The sequence below is a fragment of the Lates calcarifer genome, linkage group LG4, assembly GCF_001640805.2.
Source record: "Lates calcarifer isolate ASB-BC8 linkage group LG4, TLL_Latcal_v3, whole genome shotgun sequence".
Taxonomy (NCBI): domain Eukaryota; kingdom Metazoa; phylum Chordata; class Actinopteri; family Centropomidae; genus Lates; species Lates calcarifer.
In genome coordinates this window covers 11214301-11230712 of record NC_066836.1, presented here as the reverse complement: position 1 = coordinate 11230712, position 16412 = coordinate 11214301, and the positions used below count along the sequence as shown (strand labels likewise).

The window sequence follows — 16412 nt, the reverse complement described above, 5'->3', positions numbered from 1 at the left end:
CCCGTCTAGAAACTGGACATCACACTATAAAATATGTCATTTCCTGCTATAAATAGGTGGCGCTACAAACAATTGTATGAATATTGACATATGGATTGTGCAGATAGGTACCATTAACAATCCTGTAAAGTTTGATGCAGTTTGGACAAAGTATGGCCGAAATATAGCAAAAATAAAGCAACTTCCTGTTTCGTGGCGAGTAATCGAACTTTGAGGGGCCATAACTTCCACGCCCTTCAACAAAAACTCAAAATCTGCCGCAATTTAACATCGTCTATGTCTTAAGAACATACTATTAAGTTTTGAAGTCAATGGGATAATGCGTCTAGGACTAGTTCGCGTTCAAGCGACCCCTGGAAATGGCCAAAAACACACAATTTTTTCACCTTCCGGTCAAAATAAAAATACTTTCTGTTGGGTTTAGAATATGGCTCCAAGAGACTTTTTGGTGCGTCATGGGATGTTACATATGTGTGCAGATTTTCAGATTTTTAGGCGCAACGGGCTTGAGGGGCTGTTCCGTTTAAAAATGTAGGTGCGCTACCGAGGGCATTTTACCACGCCCATGCTCAAGACCCCTAAATTATTAAATTTTTCGCCGTGCCTGACGCGTCTGCAAAATTTGGTAAGTTTTCACGCATGTTAAGGCCCTCAAAAAGCCGATCTAAGAGGCGGAAAAAGAAGAAAAAAAATAATAATAATAATAATTAAAGCTGCGAGCAGCGTTGAACGGGCCCTCGCACCCGGCGCCCGTCGGGGGAGCGGCGACCGCGGGACCCCGCAACCGCGGGGTCAACGCAGGTCGCAGGGCACACGCTGGCGTAACAGTTCACACTTCCGAGATGTAAAAATTTAAAATAAAAGCTTTTATGCTAATTATTTTCTGTGATAATATTTTTCAGAGCTCATCATCTGTGACAGCTCTTGGCTCTCCTGACTGTAACCTCTCTGTGGCAGCTTCTCACAGACTCAATCAACTCCTCTTCCCCTCCCCCCTCAAACACAAACACAAACACAAACACACACACACACACACAGATACCCCCTCCCAAAAGGAGATAAAACTCAGTTTTAACTTGAGTTTACAAGCTTTGAGCTTTGAGCAAAAGCATTTTTTTGCAAGTTCTGTTATTGGGTGCATATATAAATCATTTATGCTTAAACAAGGGTTATAATGAAGTTATTTGAACAGTGAATATCTCATCTGCCTAAAGTCAGGGCGAAGCCACTAACCAGCTGTAGGGATGGGTATCATTAGGATTTTATCTTTATCCATACAGACCCCTATCAGTCCAGCTCAGACTGTTACTGGTTTAAGAGAGTGAAGTTTATAGCAATTTGCAAAATTTGGAGATTAGTGACAAACTAACCAGTTAGACTACATACAGACAAGCTTTCATTTTAGCTGTTAGTAACAGTTTGCCATGAGCTTAACCAGCGTGCTGTGCTTCCTGTTAAACATGTCATGAGACTGTGGACAACGTTTGAGCCAGCTTTGACATCTGCAGATATGAGTTTCTGAAGAGGGGCCTGCTGAGGTTAGATGTGCTGAATAATATCCATTTTCATATCAGAAAAAACACTGCATTAAACATTGTCTTAGCTCACTGAGCTGAGGTCAACAGGTAATATAACCAACCTGTGAGGTGGCTCACCCCCGTAAGATAAACACATAAATGATCCCTGATAGAACCGATAATTAAAGGCACATCAGTAACAGGGAATGCTATTAAAACTAAACTATAAACTGGTGACATTAACTGCAAAAGAAGATTTTTATTGATACATTTCAGGTAGAATTTAGTTTTCAATAAGGAAAATGCTGTAAGAAACCTGAATTTGTTGCAACAAATTTAAAATAAAAGCTTTTATGCTAATTATTTTCTGTGATAATATTTTTCAGAGCTCATCATCTGTGACAGCTCTTGGCTCTCCTGACTGTAACCTCCCTGTGGCAGCTTCTCACAGACTCAATCAACTCCTCTTCCCCTCCCCCCTCAAACACACACACACAGACACACACACACAGAGACCCCCTTCCAAAAACCCATCAAAGAGTAATACAATGGCTCCATCTGTAGGATAAAGTAGAGAGTCGCAACAGGAAGTTACCCCAAAATCTGAGGTTTCAAACAGGAAGTTGGGTTTCCGAACTTTGACGGGCCAGAACCGGCACACGCTTCGACCCAAACTCACAATTTTCGGAGGACTTCTTCCAAAAATTGTCAAGGAGGGGCTGACAACATTTGAAGTGAATCTGGTCACCCGTCTAGAAACTGGACATCACACTATAAAATATGTCATTTCCTGCTATAAATAGGTGGCGCTACAACAATTGTATGAATATTGACATATGGATGTGTGCAGATAGGTACCATTAACAATCCTGTAAAGTTTGATGCAGTTTGGACAAAGTATGGCCGAAATATAGCAAAAATAAAGCAACTTCCTGTTTCGTGGCGAGTAATCGAACTTTGAGGGGCCATAACTTCCACGCCCTTCAACAAAAACTCAAAATCTGCCGCAATTTAACATCGTCTATGTCTTAAGAACATACTATTAAGTTTTGAAGTCAATGGGATAATGCGTCTAGGACTAGTTCGCGTTCAAGCGACCCCTGGAAATGGCCAAAAACACACAATTTTTTCACCTTCCGGTCAAAATAAAAATACTTTCTGTTGGGTTTAGAATATGGCTCCAAGAGACTTTTTGGTGCGTCATGGGATGTTACATATGTGTGCAGATTTTCAGATTTTTAGGCGCAACGGGCTTGAGGGGCTGTTCCGTTTAAAAATGTAGGTGGCGCTACCGAGGGCATTTTACCACGCCCATGCTCAAGACCCCTAAATTATTAAATTTTTCGCCGTGCCTGACGCGTCTGCAAATTTTGGTAAGTTTTCACGCATGTTAAGGCCCTCAAAAAGCCGATCTAAGAGGCGGAAAAAGAAGAAAAAAAATAATAATAATAATAATTAAAGCTGCGAGCAGCGTTGAACGGGCCCTCGCACCGGCGCCCGTCGGGGGAGTGGCGACCGCGGGACCCCGGCAACCGCGGGGTCAACGCAGGTCGCAGGGCACACGCTGGCGTAACAGTTCACACTTCCGAGATGTAAAAATTTTAAATAAAAGCTTTTATGCTAATTATTTTCTGTAATAATATTTTTCAGAGCTCATCATCTGTGACAGCTCTTGGCTCTCCTGACTGTAACCTCTCTGTGGCAGCTTCTCACAGACTCAATCAACTCCTCTTCCCCTCCCCCCTCAAATACAAACACAAACACACACACACAAACACAGAGAGAAATACCCCCTCCCAAAAGGAGATAAAACTCAGTTTTAACTTGAGTTTACAAGCTTTGAGCTTTGAGCAAAAGCATTTTTTTAAAGTTCTGTTATTGGGTGCATATATAAATCATTTATGCTTAAACAAGGCTTATAATGAAGTTATTTGAACAGTGAATATCTCATCTGCCTAAAGTCAGGGCGAAGCCACTAACCAGCTGTAGGGATGGGTATCATTAGGATTTTATCTTTATCCATACAGACCCCTATCAGTCCAGCTCAGACTGTTACTGGTTTAAGAGAGTGAAGTTTATAGCAACTTGCAAAATTTGGAGATTAGTGACAAACTAACCAGTTAGACTACATACAGACAAGCTTTCATTTTAGCTGTTAGTAACAGTTTGCCATGAGCTTAACCAGCGTGCTGTGCTTCCTGTTAAACATGTCATGAGACTGTGGACAACGCTGAAAATATTACTTTACTAACTACTGGCCGAACAGGCGCTTTGACAAAGAAAAGGTAAAGGCCAGCAGCTTTTACTTTTCAATGCACTTGTCGTCAACTTGAGTGGCTTATATTCAGCTGGTTCACCTCGACGCCGGTGGACCTAGTGCACTTTTCCTGTCGCCGTACACTGAGTAACACGAAAAAATCAGCCGACCCCGTGTGAAATTTCCTAACTGATCAAAACCAAACTGTAAAGACAGCATCAATCCACGCTCAGCTTTGGTCAAGGGGAGACATATGGTAAGATTACATGAATTCATGTAATCTTCTTTGAGGCTACAATTTCAGACTTAACTAAGTCATTCACTAGTGTCTTGGCAGCGTTTATGGGGTCTTTAGACAGGTCTCTCACTGGTTTTCTTTCCAGGGTGATTGAAATCTTTGGCTTCCTACCTCTGCCAGGCTTGTTCTGCACAGTGTGGCTCTCCTTGAATTTCTCGGTGACGCTTCTCATTTGAGTTCTTGACGCTTGGAAATGCTGTGATAACTTTGTATATCCTTCTCCTGCTTCCTGAGCATCGACAATTCTTTTCTTCAAGTCTACAGTGATTTCCTTAGTTTTTGGCATGATGCTTTCTCAAGTGACAGCTCAAATCTTAACTGAAGTTTTTATACCGCGTGTAAAGCAGCTCTTGGCTCTCCTGACTGTAACCTCTCTGTGGCAGCTTCTCACAGACTCAATCAACTCCTCTTCCCCTCCCCCCTCAAACACAAACACAAACACACACACACACACACACACACACAGAGACCCCCCTCCAAAAACCCATCAAAGAGTAATACAATGGCTCCATCTATAGGATAAAGTAGAGAGTCGCAACAGGAAGTTACCCCAAAATCTGAGGTTTCAAACAGGAAGTTGGGTTTCCGAACTTTGACGGGCCAGAACAGGCACACGCTTCGACCAAATCTCACAATTTTCGGAGGACATCTTCCAAAAATCGTCAAGGAGGGGCTGACAACATTTGAAGTGAATCTGGTCACCCGTCTAGAAACTGGACATCACACTATAAAATATGTCATTTCCTGCTATAAATAGGTGGCGCTACAACAATTGTATGAATATTGACATATGGATGTGTGCAGATAGGTACCATTAACAATCCTGTAAAGTTTGATGCAGTTTGGACAAAGTATGGCCGAAATATAGCAAATTTAAAGCAACTTCCTGTTTCGTGGCGAGTGATCGAACTTTGAGGGGCCATAACTTCCACGCCCTTCAATGAAAAGTCCGAAACTTTTGCAATTTAACTTCGTCTATGTCTTAAGAACAAATTATCAAATTTTGAAGTCAATCGGATAATGCGTCTAGGACTAGTTCGCGTTCAAGCGACCCCTGGAAATGGCCAAAAACACACAATTTTTTCACCTTCCGGTCAAAATAAAAATACTTTCTGTTGGGTTTAGAATATGGCTCCAAGAGACTTTTTGGTGCGTCATGGGATGTTACATATGTGTGCAGATTTTCAGATTTTTAGGCGCAACGGGCTTGAGGGGCTGTTCCGTTAAAAATGTAGGTGGCGCTACCGAGGCCATTTTGCCACACCCATGCTCAAGACCCCTAAATTCTTAAATTTTTCGCCGTGCCTGACGCGTCTGCAAATTTTCAGGAGTTTTGACGCATGTTAAGGCCCTCAAAAAGGCGATCAAAGAGGCGGAAAAAGAAGAAAAAAAATAATAATAATAATAATAATAATAAACCGAACGAAAACAAGAGGGTCCTTGCAACTCGTTGCATGGCCCCGTTGGGCCCACGCAACTCGTTGCTCGGGCCCTAATAATAATAATAATAATAATAATAAACAGACCGAAAACAAGAGGGTCCTTGCAACTCGTTGCATGGCCCCGTTGGGCCCACGCAACTCGTTGCTCGGGCCCTAATAATAATAATAATAATAATAATAAACAGACCGAAAACAAGAGGGTCCTTGCAACTCGTTGCATGGCCCCGTTGGGCCCACGCAACTCGTTGCTCGGGCCCTAATAATAATAATAATAATAAACAGACCGAAAACAAGAGGGTCCTTGCAACTCGTTGCATGGCCCCGTTGGGCCCACGCAACTCGTTGCTCGGGCCCTAATTATTGAATTCCATGTGCAAAGTAGGACATGCAAGGCTGACAGTTGTGCTGAATGTATGAATGTATTTAGATCTCATGCCAACCCAGCACTGAGAGGGTCTTGTGTTGACATCTCTCCTGCTAACCACTGTGGGTATATTTCTCATTTTCTGGATTTATGTAGTGGCTACACAGATCAGTTTTTAACCATGCTGAGCAGCAGCCCAGACTGAAATATTTTGACAACCACTGAACTGATTGTCATGGAATTCTCTGCAGATGTTCATGGTACCCAGAGGATAGAGCCTAATAATTTTGGTGCATCTAGTGGCAACAGCAGATGAAAAGTTTCATTTGCCCAAAGAAATAGCTCAACAAAATTAACATTAATGGTTCCCTAATGATGTATCCTAATGACAAGCTGACTTTTGTATTTTTTAGCTAAACGACTGTTGGATGGATTGTCATGTTCCCCCCAGGATACTTAAGTGTTAATTGCTAATGAGCAAAACTTAGGTAGCTGATATGTGAAAGTATTATGCTGACAGTCGTAAAGATTATACCTTATGAACATCACTATATTGTCATGGTGAGCATGTTAGCACACTGATGTTAGCATTTGGAACTGTTTCACCCAAGTTCAGTCTCAGTGCTGCTAGCATGGCTGCAGACTCTTAGTCTTGTTTTGTTTTGACTTAATGTGGTTTTAAGCGCAATTGTGTTTCTGTCTTGAAAGTTGCTGCATTGATATTACACTATAATATGAAATTGATTTTATTCAGTGGTGGAATGTTCATTCTTTTCCTTGAACAGTGCCCTAACATTTGCCAGACTTGTGTCAAGATCACATCTTCAGTGTTGCTAACATATCTCTCATTTTTCTGTTCCAGGGAAACCCCAAAGCATTGAGAGCTCAGAGCGGGTCCAGCTGTCAGGGACATACAACGTTCGGAAAGGGAAGCTTCAGCTGCCGGTCAACCGCTGGACCAGACGGCAGGTCATTCTGTGCGGCACCTGCCTCATCGTCTCCTCTGTCAAAGAGAGCCAGACAGGGAAGATGCACATCCTGCCGCTCATTGGAGGAAAAGTAAGTAAAAGTCACACCACAACAGGGCATAACTGGCATCACATGATCTTTTTTTTTCCTTCTCATCCTGGTCTTTTATGGAGATGTTATGTAATTTATGCTTTGGATCATAAACTCATAATGTCATATCACCAAAGTGTGACCTGACAAAGTCACTCTTATTACCCTCAGCAAATGTGTCCCTGCGCAGCAAAGTTAGTCCTTGACGACATTTCACCTTCAGCAACTGTTTGTCCTTTAGTTTGTCGTCCAGTAATGCTTCCTGTTTTGTTCATTTCAGCTCAAGGTCAAAACAGAAATGGTGCAAGCCGGGCTTTACAAAGTCAAAATGTTTTCAGCATTCTACTGGGATGTTTTTTTTTGTTCCATTTCTAATCTGTAGTCAAGATGTGTTGTAACATTTAGTGTAATGGATCACAGTAAGATCCAAGTGGCTTTATTTCTCCGACCTTTTTTAAACTGCCTGCCTAAAAGTGACCTTTATCTGTTTATTGCTTTATGGATTTGTGTATCTGCCAGGCTAGTAATCAAGCTCTAAGGGCTCTCCTGAAAAGCCCTTTCTACTCGTCTGCCTGATACAGAGGACACTCCATACCCCACCGCACCTAGTTTTTTTTCAACATTTCTTGCACTACACATGACTTTAGTCAACCATTCAACCACGCAGCGCCTCTGCATGTGACTGTATGTTGTGAGTTTGTGTGTATGCGTGCCTTTATTGTATTCACTCACCATAACCAGTCAACCATTCACTCACAGTCCATGTGCTTAAGTGTGTGTGAATGTAATTTCACATACATTTATTCTTGCTCAAGTCACGCCACATGTGTCCATTATATGATAATGCGTGCCTTATATATATTTTCATGAGTGCGGCTCTGGTTGAATGAATTTGTTTACCCTGCAGCCATTAAGAGTCTTAGCCATTTCAAATAAGAACAACTAATGTATTGAGACGTCCATGTGTCAGCTTTTCCTCCCTGCTTCCCTTCCTCTTGTTGTGAGACTCTATAGGCACCGGGTTATTATTTATATTCAGAGTTGGGTCAGAGATGTCAGTATCTCACACTCTTAATGTCACTCCTGTGTGTGTCTTCGCTGCAGGTGGAGGAGGTGAAGAAGCACAATCACTGTTTGGCCTTCAGCTCGGCAGGGCCTCAGAGTCAAACCTACTACGTCAGCTTTGACAGCTTCACAGAACACCTGCGCTGGCACAGACATGCTGCCAAGGTACTGGATGTGTGCGTGTGCATGAACGTTGGAGGAAGGAGGAGAAGGAGAGCATGAGCATATGCTCCCCGGAGCTACTTATGGGTCAGCTGCATTGTATATCAGAACATGCATGACTGCAAGTTGAAGTATGAAAATATGGCGCTATGCCCGCTGCCGCCCCACTGCCCGTACGAGCTGAGTGGATTGAAAACTGCACATATTTCACCACTGTCCACTCCGTAGTATATGACCCAAGTGTACCTGGGTGCACTCTCACATGAACACTCTCTCTCTCTCTCTCTCTCTCTCTCTCGTGCTCTCGCTCTCTCTCTCTCTCTCTCTTTCTCTTTCTCTTTCTCTCTCTCTCTCTCTCTCTCTCTCTCTCTCTCTCTCTCTCTCTCTCTCTCCTTTCTCCCATTTGAACTCAAGTAGGCCATAGCCAGAAAACCTCTTTTCTAAATATTAACAGGGACATGCATGTCACAGCACCCAGAGGGCCACTCAGAATAGGAGCCTGGATAGAAGCAGCACGTGCCCCCGTGACAACTGCTGAGCCTCCAGCTCACTCCTCTCTGCGAAGTTCGAGTTCGTAGGCTGTAGATTTTCTCCTGCAAAACAAGGTGGATGTTTATGCTGCCATTTCATTTTAGATCGCAGCTTCCTGTGCCTCTGTGAATTTGACTAACAAATGATGACAGGTTAACTGCTCTACGCACCTGCAGTTAACTAGATTACACGATGATGTAATGTGCAGTGTTAGGCCACTGACCTGTCGGCCCCCGACCTCCTCTGAGTCTCTAATCCTAAGGCGCTTGGGTATTGAATGACACTGGACCCCTTAGCGGCAGACTACACACACACATGCACACACAGAGTGAACCAGTCAAGTCCTGTGTGGAAGAGATAATCCTGTTAAACTCCATGTTTCTCTTTCTCTTTCTCTCTGTCACCTCTCCACTCTCCTCGCTTCCCTCCCCCTCCTCCATCTAGATGGTGTCCCAGAGAATCAACTCTGTAGATCTGTCCTGCTGCAGCCTGGAGCAGCTCCCTCCCAACCTCTTCTACAGCCACGACCTCACCCACCTCAACCTCAAACACAACTTCCTGCCTGCAGACCAGCGGCTGCAGCAGCTGCAGAGGTACAGTGCCATCGTAAAACTACAGTAAACACACCTGAGGCTAAAGTGTGAAGTGGGAAATAAGAAAAGAGAAAAGGGACTTAAGGAGGTGTTACAGGTGTTCGAGGAGACAGTGCAGGCAAGATAGGACTTGAGAAGGTTTAGCATAATTTGGCCACAACGAGATACAGTGCTGGGCTGGTGTACAAGGAGGGGAAAGACGAGAAACACGGCAAGGCTTCGTCGGACACAGCAGGTAATGGCTGGCTGGTTTGGAGAGCTTTTAGTTTTTGCCTGCAATTTGCAAGCCATCGATATGAGCAGTCTAGGACCATGGCCATTGGCACACGGCAACCAGAGAGGCTGGCCAGGGCCGAGTTGTATCAGGCCAGGCCTAATGAGCCCGAAGCCCAGAAGGGTAGATGCATCTGCAGGGAAGCTTTTAATGTCCCCGGCCTCCCTCACTCTCTCTCTCTGTGGGCACCATCTGCTGCATGCTTATCATGGTCCCAGATTAAAGCCCACATCCAAGACGTATTGCGTGACCTTGCATTCATGCACACCCTGGCACACATGCGCGACTGTCACAGCATCTCTCTCTGAAGATTACTGGCAAAAGATTTTTACCTTTTAACTGAATGAATTGTGGGAATCTGATGCCTCAGTATGTGTTTTGGTGTGTGTGTATGTGTGTGAGGGAGAGAGAGTTGCTTGCTTGTGTGCAACAGAAAAAGTGGCTGCAGGCTACCAATTTGGGGTCAGCGCATACAAAGTCTTGATACAATATGGCATTCGATCTTTTTTTCTTCTTAAGATGGTTTTATGTACATGAATGTGTGCGTGTGTTAGTGTGCATGTTTTTCTTGCATGCTTGGGTGTCCTCCCTGATTTCCCTGAAACTATGAATGAGTAGGAGGTCAGGATTTTCTGATGCTCTTTCATCATCATTTTTTTAATCCTCTGGATAATGACTGGTGTTAAAAAGAAGATGATGTGAGGGAAACAACTAGTTTTTTTTTTTTTAATCTGAGCAAGTGATGCACAGCTCCCCTGCTGGTCAAGCCAGATAACATGCATTTAGCTCTGCCAAACCCTAAGTAGGCTCATCCGCATTTGACCCAGCATGAGGGAAAAAGAGGTCAGTAATGAGAAAGAGATGAATAGTTAGCTGAAAATAGAGGGATTTTGACATGTCGAAACATGCAGTGGAGTTACTTGAGTACCCACTTTTGCCTCTGAGAGACTGAAGTCAAGAGAGGCTAGAGTCACAAACAATAATACTCTCTGTGCAGCCTCTATGAATGTGGGTTTATGTGTTTTGGTGTGGACAGTTGTGTGAGGGGGTTTGTTTTTGTTTCAGTATAAACACTGGCTTTCACCAACATCTAACGTGGGGTCATAGTGCTTTGTATTTTTCCAAAAGCAATGGAATGCGCCAACCTGCCACATGCCTTTCCCCTTCCCTCTCTCTTCTGTCTGGCCAAATACTAACTGGTGGGTGAATTGCCAATCAGATATGCATAATCAGTTGTCTGGGATACTAGCTCTTTCCTCTGGCATGGGACTGCCTTCCCAGCACGCATCTCACTCCGAGACAGAGGTCACCACTCACTGGGGGTAATGGCTGACGTTCCATGCATATGATTGAATCTTCGGCCTGTTTATTTACATATGTATGATGGCTTGGCGAGTTGCAAAGGACATAAAAGTTATGGAAATGAAGAGAGGGAAGGGAGAGAGAGGTCAGAATAATGGCTGAAAGACAAAATTGGAAATGAAAGGGGGCATTTAAGGCCAAGTGAAAGGATTAAAGTTGCATCAAATGTGTTTTTTTTGCCCCTTTAAGGCAGCAGAAGAAGCTAAAAACAGCACTGACCTATTACTACCTTAAGAAGTTGATATGGTCAAAGTGTTAGCAAGCAGTTGTTGATTAGATATTCAGCATGTTCAGAGCGATTAGCTTTCAATTAGAGTTGTGTTTTTACTCAACTAATGAATATCCCTGTATGTTTTGTTTGCTCTTCACCAGCTCCTGAGAAAAATATCCAGCTTTTTAGCTGCTAATTGCTCTTATGCTTGCTGCTATGTTCATCAGCTACTTGTTAACTTTAGCTGAAATGTTGGAGGTTTTTAAAGCTGCTAGAGCCAATATCGACGACAGTGCAGTTATGGGCCAGAGCACCAAAACAATGAGGTAAAAGAGGCTAAAAGGCTCAATAGAACTGAAGTGATCTCTAAAATGTAATAAAAAAACATACATTACCTGTCTTTCGGCAGCTTAGAGACAGTGCAGCTGTGAACAATAACATATTATCACCAGTTGTTAAGGCAAACATGTTATCAAACAGTTGCTAATTTTTTGTAATTTAGCAGCATTCACTTTCATTTGTTGTTGTGTTTTCATCCACCCGTAGGTCCAACTGCAAGTGTAGGGATAGTTCTCTGTTAAAAATGATTAGTGCAGCTTTAAAAACACAAGGAAAGAAGTAAGAAGAGCATGATAGGACAGAATGACAGGGCATGACACAGGAGGAGAGAGTCTGAGGAGGGGGTATGAGCATTACTCAGCAGAATGCAGAGGTTGATTTAATGGTGGAATGACATTTTCCCACCCCACCCCCCCACCCGCTGCCTACAGGAGTCACCCTCAGCTGGAATTACTTAGCCACCCCTAATCAATAGCCCTGACTTCTCGGTTACCTTTTTCTACATCGCCATGATATACTGCTTGTGTGTGTGTGCGTGCATATGTGTGTGTGTACATAGGGAGGAAAATCTGACGCCGTGCCAGCAGTGCCAGTTTAAGCAGCTGCTCCGACTCACGGTGCTAATATGGCGCGCCGCCAATCTCCGGCCCGCCATAGCCGCTCTATCTATGTGCACATGATAGGTGATAGCAGGTTGCATGGGTGTGTGTGTGTCTATATGTGTGTAGATGGATAAATAAAGACAGAGGACAGTCTTTTCCCCTGCCCTGCATTGTTCCCATGTCTCCCCCTCTCCCACCCCCCCGAGGGGCTAACCCTTCTGAAGGTCGCCGGTATGCCATAGGACACCACGCCAAATGCCACCGGTCATCGGTGTTTGAACGAACAACACAACAACAGATGTCAGTGTTGTTGGCTCAACAATCAAATCTGAAGGTGTAGTCCTACTGCTAAGGAAGGCTTGGTTTATGGGTGTGCTGAATCTGTGTGCTTTTCACCTAAACAAATTCAGTGTAAGCTATACTGTGCTACACTGCCTGTGAATATATTCATTAAAATATTTATGAACATCTTCTACTGTCTTGCAATATTCATGTTGACAAGATACAACTACATCTCCAATCACTCGCTCACACTCTCTTCTCTTCTCTTCTCTTCTCTTCTCTTCTCTTCTCTTCTCTTCACCTCTGTCTCAGTTGCTGTTAATTATTTTCTGTTTCCCGTTGCAGGTTTTCTCGTCTGCGGAGCCTCAACCTGTCCAACAACCATCTCGGTCAGTTCCCCCTGGCCATCTGTGACATCCCCACCCTGACGGAGGTCAACCTCAGCTGTAACTACCTGGCCTCAGTCCCCAGCTCTGTTGGAGCTATGACCAAGTAAGTAACAGCGGGAAGTTGTTGATGCAGACCTGATTTGAACTGTGATTACACAGTATTTATGTTGCAAGAGGCTGAATACACCTGAATGTTAAGTTCAGCTATGTTGTACTTCTATTCTAAATACACCTTAGCTGCTCTTCCTTTGTTCGTTATTGAATCGCTGAGTTTGTTTTTGGTGTTTACCTTACCTCTCCCTGCTATTGGCAGCTCATGGTTCTGGTGATTCTTCAGCTCTTTCACTTTAGTGGCAGGGTTTTACTGCTGACATGGGACCAGTGCTTCCACTGTGATGATCTCAGGGCTGGGAAACCACTGAATCTTTTCACAGACCGGCTGCATTTTTGGTTGTTTGAGTGTCAAAAGTTTACACAGTCAAATGTTACTTAGCAACAAGCACATGGCGTAACAGCCACCACAGAGTGCTTTGCTGGTTTCAGCATGTGAGCAAACAATAACTGGTTTCAGCACGTGATCAAATAACAACACGACTTGCAGTGAACATCTCTGGTGCTTTCCTGTGACATTTTACCTGAGTCATGGCCTATTTATTTTCTGGTTGATGCGTGAAATAATTCACTCAAGTCATTTTTTTTTAAATTTATGAATTATGTCAGTTCTAGTGGCTGAATAATATGAAAACAACATTAGATTTACTTGGTGACAGTGTTATTCTGCCCTCACAAAAATTGCTGAATTCTTAGTTCTAGGCCAACATTTTCAAGAGAATGGAACAAAGCTGATTTTGCTGGCTGAATACCATGAGTGTTTCCTCATGGGAACGCTAAGAACATTTAAAGTTTTGGTTAAGTGCCAGTATCAGCCCCCTTGCCTGTGGAAAAGCCCTATTACTCACTCTAAAAAGGAGTGTCAGCAAAATGTTAAAAAAATATATTTAAAATGTTAATTAAATAAGAGCCTTAAACTTGATAATTCATGTGTCATTATGTCAGTCCAATTTGCCCCTTTACTGAATACTGATACTGCATTGCTCTATAATTTAGCTTTGTAAGTACTGACAGCTAAGAGAGGATATGTCCTTCAAACTGAAACTACATTTGAAAATAAATACATAGGTATGTAGGTTGAACAAGGCTAGATGAGAAGTTAATCTGCTGGAATGATCTGGCATGCCTGTAAATTCCTGAAGTGGCCAGTAGGGCATTTATGATGCTACTGCCATCTGCTGGATATTAAGTGTAGTGATTTTGAATTCTAAAATGCTTAAACAAGCCCCACTCAGTCCAGTGTCATTGATCCTGAGCTACACTATCTGTGCAAATAAAGAAAAATCATTGCCTATCACCTGTTCCATATAATGAAGTCAATCCTCTAATCTCATGTTCCACTCTCAGTTTGCAGACGTTCCTGTTGGATGGCAACAGTCTTGATGAGCTGCCCAATGAGCTGGGTTCCCTCCAGAGGCTGAGTTACTTAGGCCTTTCTTTCAATCAGTTCAGCCACGTTCCCCAGGTGCTGGAGCGTTTGGCCTCCATGGAGAAGCTGTGCATGGCCGGAAACAACCTAGAAACACTCATCCTGCAGAATTTCAGACTGCTCCGAGTCAAACACATCGATTTAAGGTACAGGCAGATACAAATATAAAAAGCTGTGATTACGATAGGGGTTTTATCATCCATCTTTGACAGCTTTGTCAAGAACAAGCATCGCATTAAATCCCTAGTCATGCTTGTCCCAAGCACTGCACTCACTGACACATGTTATCCCACTAATGATAGAAACAAAAACACTAGCAGTCGGCCAAACAGCACGGAATCAGGAGATCATTTGCCTGTAGTCGCTCCATCAGGTGTCTTCCCATTGTTTGAAGATGCACAGAGCCGGAGTGACTTGCAGTATTTTCCAGTTAATGCTTCACTCCCTCTGACTTTGCTTAAACAGGGTCATTGAATACATTTTCTAGCACTTCTTGCCTGTTTGGGGCAAAGATCACTTGGTATCTCTGATGAGTTTTTTCTTATTTTGTTTCTTAAAAGATAAAACTTTCTTAACAGAGTGCTAAAACAGTTCAGTCAATGAACTGATAGTCAGTTGTTGCGAAGAAATGCCAAACATTTGCTGTTATAAGCCTCTCAGTTGTGAGGATTCGCTGCTGTTCTCTGTTCAGTGACATTTTAGATTTGATATCATTGAGTTTTGGACCACTTGTTGGACTAAGTATTCAATTTGAAGAAGCCATCCTGGAATTTGGAAAATTGTAAAACACATTAACCCCTAATAGTTTAATTGAAAAAAAAAAAAACAACAAACAAACAGATTAATCAAAAATGAAAATAATCAACTGCTAGTTGCAGCTTTAATCAAGTCAGTAGGTGTAAGTCTGGTGGAACATTGTATGAGGACCACAAGTGAATAATATTAACTACATAAGACATTCTAAAACCATAAAAATAAATAAAAAAATATAATCATGAAATAGTGAAATGGCTCAGTATTATTTCATCCTGCTTCCTTATATAGTAGCAGTTTTGATAAAGATAAAGAGTAGTAGTTTTTATTTCAAAATGTCCCCATTCCAAAGTCTGTTTTTATTCACAACTGCATTATTTCTAGTTACAGTTGTCTTTTGCTTTAATCTGAATTTGGAAAGTCAAATTCTGGTATTTGTTTATGGAGTAGAATAATATGTATTTTATATCTTATCAGTTTTTGCCATATATGGTATTGTCCGAGCAACAGAAAGCTAACCAGAACTCAAGCAGCTGCGCAATATATCAGCAATCACCCAAGGCATGTTCCCTGCCTTACAAGAAAGGCCACAGCCTGTGCAGTTCAACCTGATCCAATTGGAGTTGAACCTTTGCCTCCTCCCCTGCTCCCTCTGTCAGGTTGAATAAAATCTCCAGCATGGTGCCAGATGAGCCTGACCTGCTGAGGCACGTGACCCAGCTGGATGTTAGGGACAACAGGCTGACGGACCTGGATGCCTCAGTCTTCCCCAGACTGGAGGTGCTTCACTGCGAGAGGAACCGCATCGCCGGCCTCAAGGCCAAGGGCTGCTTGCTCAAAGGCATCTACGCCTCCAACAATGGTAGGTTTTGCCAGATGGGATGTCATGTTCTCTGCAAGAGAGTCTGGTTAGAAATGACAGGTCCCACCACCATCTTACCTGTTTCTAAACTGAAATCTACAAATCCCTCCTCTCTGAACCTTTCATGTATAACTCCCCTCACAGATGTCACTCATTTTCTTTTCCTTTTATAACCATTTCACCCCACGCTCCTCTCTCCACATGCATCCAATTTTCTTGTCGCCACCGCAGTCTCATTGTCTCTCTCTATCATCCCTCTCTAACTTGTCATCACCATCGCCACCCCACCACCAAACACACTCTCCTCCATTTTCCATCTACCTGCCTTTGTAATAGGCCGCGTCTGTCCTTGCTGTAGGTTAATGTGTTTGGATTTCTCCCCACAGAGCTACGACAACTGGATGTCAGTCCCGTGCCCTCCAATCTCAGTTACATGGATGTCTCGAGGTGAGAAAAATCCCAACAGTACAGTGCATGCACACAAAAAGAGGAGTGCAGCAGTAACTGGAA

At 43.1% G+C, this 16412-nt stretch overlaps 1 protein-coding gene across 1 annotated transcript in view; it reads left to right on the top strand.

The window, feature by feature from the left end:
* Nucleotides 1-16412, top strand: part of phlpp1 (PH domain and leucine rich repeat protein phosphatase 1) — a 110567-nt gene that overhangs the window by 87248 nt on the left and 6907 nt on the right. Inside the window, exons 2-8 of the mRNA XM_018676515.2 lie at nt 6741-6937; nt 8042-8167; nt 9140-9288; nt 12704-12850; nt 14206-14433; nt 15700-15902; nt 16289-16349. Of these exons, the coding sequence (XP_018532031.1) occupies nt 6741-6937; nt 8042-8167; nt 9140-9288; nt 12704-12850; nt 14206-14433; nt 15700-15902; nt 16289-16349 (1111 nt within the window). The remainder of the gene's footprint in view (nt 1-6740; nt 6938-8041; nt 8168-9139; nt 9289-12703; nt 12851-14205; nt 14434-15699; nt 15903-16288; nt 16350-16412) is intronic.